The sequence below is a fragment of the Nerophis ophidion genome, linkage group LG15, assembly GCF_033978795.1.
Source record: "Nerophis ophidion isolate RoL-2023_Sa linkage group LG15, RoL_Noph_v1.0, whole genome shotgun sequence".
NCBI lineage: Eukaryota > Metazoa > Chordata > Actinopteri > Syngnathiformes > Syngnathidae > Nerophis > Nerophis ophidion.
In genome coordinates, this window is record NC_084625.1 from 30,280,936 (window position 1) to 30,285,995 (window position 5,060).

Genomic DNA, 5,060 nt, shown 5'->3' on the forward strand with positions numbered 1-5,060 from the left:
TCGGAAGAAGAACCAAAACATCCTTGCCAACAATAAATGCCTTCAAAACCGTTCTCTGTTCATCTTTTAAATAATTAATCGATTGATGTTGCAAAACAGTTGCAATAGCAGAATCAATGTCAGCACACGACTCTTTGTTTTGCTGTTTGAATCAAACAGTCGCTTCGGCGCTACGTCACAACTATGAAATCCCGCGAGGCGATCCTGGTTGGATCATTATTTTTTGCTATCTGGAAGGAGTTTGCAATGCCTTCGAACCAAGACCTTTGTGTTGAGCTCAGCGAACTACAAGGCTCTGGCGTGAGTCAGGTTACAGTGGCCCAGGCTTAGACTGAATTTTTTTTTTGCTCCTGAATCGTAATTATATCGTGAGGTGCCCAAATAGTCCCACCTCTACAAGCTATGTTGAGTAACTGAAAATGTGTTTAACAAGGTAGCATGTCCAATAAAACCTGTCTGGTGACTCTTACCAAATGCCTCCTTTGAAGAAAGAGGCATGCAATGATACACACGCTCTTTTTCTACTCAGCAAAAATGATATTAAGTAAATTAAGACGCGTGTATTTATTTCTGATACTCTTTTTTGCCCTGGCTTTGATGTGGCTTGTCCCCTCGGCCTTCAGTTGGTTAAGGTTTTTGTCAAAGCCAGATGTTTTTTTGGAGGCTATCGCATACCCTCAGATGCTTCCTAAGGTGGAACCTACAGCGATACATTTCATTCATGTGGAGGCCGTAAACCTGAGCGCTGGGAACAAGACTTTGAGAACCTGTCCTGACACGCCACCGAACCTTGTAGGTCCTCTGTATGTGGCGTTTAACAGTCGCTTGGTTCTGGAAGAGGTTTGGAGGGTAGTCGGGAGTCCTGCTCTACATATAGGTGGGCGATACAAGCCACTTGATTGTACCTCACAACAGAAGGTAAGCAATGCAAATAAATGCAATTTACCCTGACATTCGGTTAGTCAACCAGATTATGTTAATAGTTTGACGTCCAGCCAGGAAAATATTAGTTGGGGAGAACGAGGTTGGTAGTCAATAATGGTTTTCTTGAGTGTAAGACAACCAAACTTATAAGGGGGAGGACTTTTTGTCTTTTTTTAATGTCAAATTGGAAATATTCAGCTTCTCTGTGTTTGGCTACCTAGTTGTTAGCCCTGATGCTAGCAAGAAATTCCAGTTGGGGTTGGTTATTAAATATACTTGTAGTTTGTAAATAGGGTTGTTTCGATCAGGGTTTTATGCTGCCGATTCTGATGGCGACCATCCATAAGTGAGATCGGCCGATATTGATACGATCACACGTTAACGTATGTTTTTTTGTTTTTTTTTATTGTTTATGGTACGCGCTATGGACAAATTAAAAATATTAATACATTTCAACTAGCTCCTTATTCTCTGTTATTACATACAATTGTTTGATCAAAACAAAGTCAATAGTACGCAATGACTAAACACAATGCAAAAACTACATTCTACAACTCATACTATTTGTATTTTTCCCCTAATAGTCGTTCTGTGTCCAAATAATTATTCAAAACATAACAAAATTAGCAAAAAAATATGTTGAGAAAAATAAAAATATTGACCTAATCACTCTAGATTTAATTTTAACTGATACTACCATTGGTATTGACGCTACAGATTTTAAATGGATCCATCTTCCTTACGTATTGTGTACTTCTGGCCACGACAATGCTGACGCACCAACAGTTGTTGTCATATTTTCCTCTCTATTTACTTGTATTATTCTACTCGCTAATTTCCTGCTAATAACTACTTACTTTCTGCCTTAATGTGGTTCTACAATTTTAAACTTTACTAAGCACCTATTTCTCTGTGTTGTTTTAAGCTACAGCTTAGTGGCTTGCTTAGCTATGTCGGTGTGTAGCGTGTTTAGGCTTGTCCTCCGGTGATAATGTTACATGGTAATGGTATTTAAAATACCACAATATGCATGTTATTTTCCGCAAAAGAGGTGATTATTATTGACTCTGGGATGCGACTTCACACTGTATAAAACGTGCATACAATTAGCTGCTAATTTGTCCAGCAACAGGACTTGAAATGAGTACAGTGTCAGCCAGAGGGGATCTGTGTTTGCGATTGGCTTTAAAAACATAAATCGGCAATGGTGATCACATACTTTTTCAGGTGATTCAAAATGGTTGCCGATCGATCTGCACGTCCCTAGTTTTTAATGTTTTCATACATATAGTATCCATCCATCCATTTCCTACCGCTTATTCCCTTTTGGGGTCGCTGGGGGCGCTGGCGCCTATCTCAGTTACAATCGGGCGGAAGGCTGGGTACACCCTGGACAAGTCGCCACAGGGCCAACACAGATAGACAGACAACATTCACACTCACATTCACACACTAGGGCCAATTTAGTGTTGCCAATCAACCTATCTCCAGGTGCATATCTTTGGAAGTGGGAGGAAGCCGGAGTACCCGGAGGGAACCCACGCATTCACGGGGAGAACATGCAAACTCCACACAGAAAGATCCCGAGCCTGGGATTGAACCCAGGACTGCAGGACCTTCGTATTGTGAGGCAGACGCACTAACCCCTCTTCCACCGTGAAGCCTTCTACATATAGTAGGCTGGCCTAAATATCTGTTTCCATTTCATGTTTCTTATTAATTTTGTGTTCAGATGGATTCAGTTCCCTTTCTAATTTAGCTCTGCCTTGTCTTGTTTTAAAAAGACTCTCCCAATCAAAATGACTTTTCGACAACCCACCCTTTGGTATTTGATGGTAACTACCTCATTGTTATGACTTGGAAAAATCAGAATACCCATTTCAAGCCAAAGATGTTAAAGTGTAAAAAAGTGTGACAAACAACCCCGTTCTACCTCACTCTGCGTTAGCTCAGAAAAACATTTAAGATTCTGGACTTCAACAGCACTAAAAATGCACTAATGAACCAAATCTTCACTTTTTTGCAAATAGGTGGCGATAATTATCCCTTTCCGCAATCGACACGAGCACCTGAATAAATGGCTTTTTTACCTTCATCCTATTCTGATCCGGCAACAACTGGACTACGGCGTGTATGTCATCAACCAAGCTGGAGAAGGATTGTTCAACCGGGCCAAGCTGCTCAATGTAGGCTTTGTGGAGGCACTGAAGGATTACGATTACAACTGTTTTGTATTCTCAGATGTGGACCTTGTACCTGTGGATGACCGCAACTTGTACAGATGCTTTGATAGTCCCAGACACTTGGCTGTGGCGATAGATAAATTTCAATACAGTTTACCTTACAACACTTACTTTGGCGGTGTTTCGTCCTTGTCCAAGGAGCAGTACTTAAAAATCAATGGCTTTTCAAACACTTTCTGGGGCTGGGGTGGCGAGGACGATGATATTTATAACCGAATCATCTTCAAACGTATGTCCATTTCACGACCCGACATGGTGATAGGACAATACAAGATGATCATACATGACAGGGACCTGCACAACGAGGCCAATGAGGTGAATTTGGTCAAAATCAACCAAACCCTACAGACGATGGATCACGACGGTTTTAAATCCCTTAAGTACACTGTTGCTGATGTTGAGAAGAAAAAACTTTATAGTTTTATAACTGTGGACATCGGAGCTCCTTCATCTTTAGATTCTACCTTTGAGAGGTCTCTTATCATGCAAAACTGACTTTAAGAGCATACTTTCCCACGATGAGATGAAATTATACCAAAATGGATACATGGATGATACAGCAGAGGATTGAGAGAATGTCATGTGGTCAGATTAAACCAAAATATAACTTTTTGGTATAAACTCAACTCGTCGTGTTTGGAGGAAGAAGAATACTGAGTTGCATCCCAAGAACACCATACCTACTGTGAAGCATGGGGGTGGAAACATCATGCTTTGGGGCTGTTTTTCTGCCAAGGGGACAGGACGATTGATCCGTGTCAAGGAAAGAATGAATAAGGCCATGTATCGTGAGATTTTGAGCCAAAACCTCCTTCCATCAGTGAGAGCTTTGAATGGTTGACCAAATACTTATTTTTCACCATAATTTACAAATAAATTCTTTATAATTCCCACAATGTGAATTCCTGGATTTTTTTTCACATTCTGTCTCTCACAGGTGAAGTGTACCTATGATGGAAATTACAGATCATTTTTAAATATATTATTTGAAAAAATATATCTCGGTTCTTCACTGTTTCGCGTTTGACTGGGACCTGTTCATCAGAAATATGCACATTTAAGCATATTTGACGTATTTTTGTTATAAATTGAGCTTTTTCCGGTTTATCCATTGTTTAGACTGCTTACCCTCATTGGGGTCGCGGGTTAGCTGGAATCTATACCCCAGTTGAAATTTGGGCAAGAGACGTAATACAATCTCGACTGGTCGCCAGACAATCACAGGGCACATGTATAGACCAGGGGTACCTGAAGTGGTTTTGTTTGGCCCACCAAACAGTGGCTTCCAAAAATGAATACTGACCTCTTTCAAGGACAAATATTAATGACATGTCCTCAAGGCTAACTAGTGATGTGATGATTTCTACTCCCTTATACATGGTAGTACAGGGCTTAACTCCTCACTTGTGGTGCTGCTGTATACTTAAAATCCCTGTTTGTACGACATATTTTCACTTTGCCCCTGGAGGTAGGAAAGGTTTGGCCCCCTGGTATAGACAATCATTCAAGTTCTCATTTCATATCTATTGACAAATTAGAGTCTTCATTTACAAAAATATGCATGTTATGTTAAAATGATTAAATGAACTCCAATGAACAAATCTAAGGTATGTAGTGTATTACTTTGCAGATATTAGCGAACAATTTGCAGTATTTTTAGGTTGGTTGTGTTTCAGAACTGTGTAAGTATTAAAAGCAATTACACTACAATGTATTTAAACACTATATGTCTTATTTTCTATTATGTCGACTATATAGGGTAAGACAAGTCTAAAAGTGAGTCTGTGTTATTCCATTTTAACAATGCTCTAAAAATGTTAATATCGTATTAACAAAGTTGTAAACAGGTTTTTATGCTATATGAAAATACCATCCATTCATCCATTTTCTACC

The 5,060-nt window shown here is 39.7% G+C and overlaps 1 protein-coding gene across 1 annotated transcript; it reads left to right on the forward strand.

Moving 5' to 3' along the window:
* The first annotated feature begins 419 nt into the window (after positions 1-419).
* On the forward strand, positions 420-4,063 carry LOC133569562 (beta-1,4-galactosyltransferase 1-like). The gene is made up of 2 exons (XM_061921986.1): positions 420-918; positions 2,955-4,063. Exons 1-2 carry the CDS (start codon positions 502-504, stop codon positions 3,660-3,662), a joined length of 1,125 nt encoding a protein of 374 aa, XP_061777970.1. The 5' UTR covers positions 420-501; the 3' UTR covers positions 3,663-4,063.
* Positions 4,064-5,060: the final 997 nt, after the last annotated feature.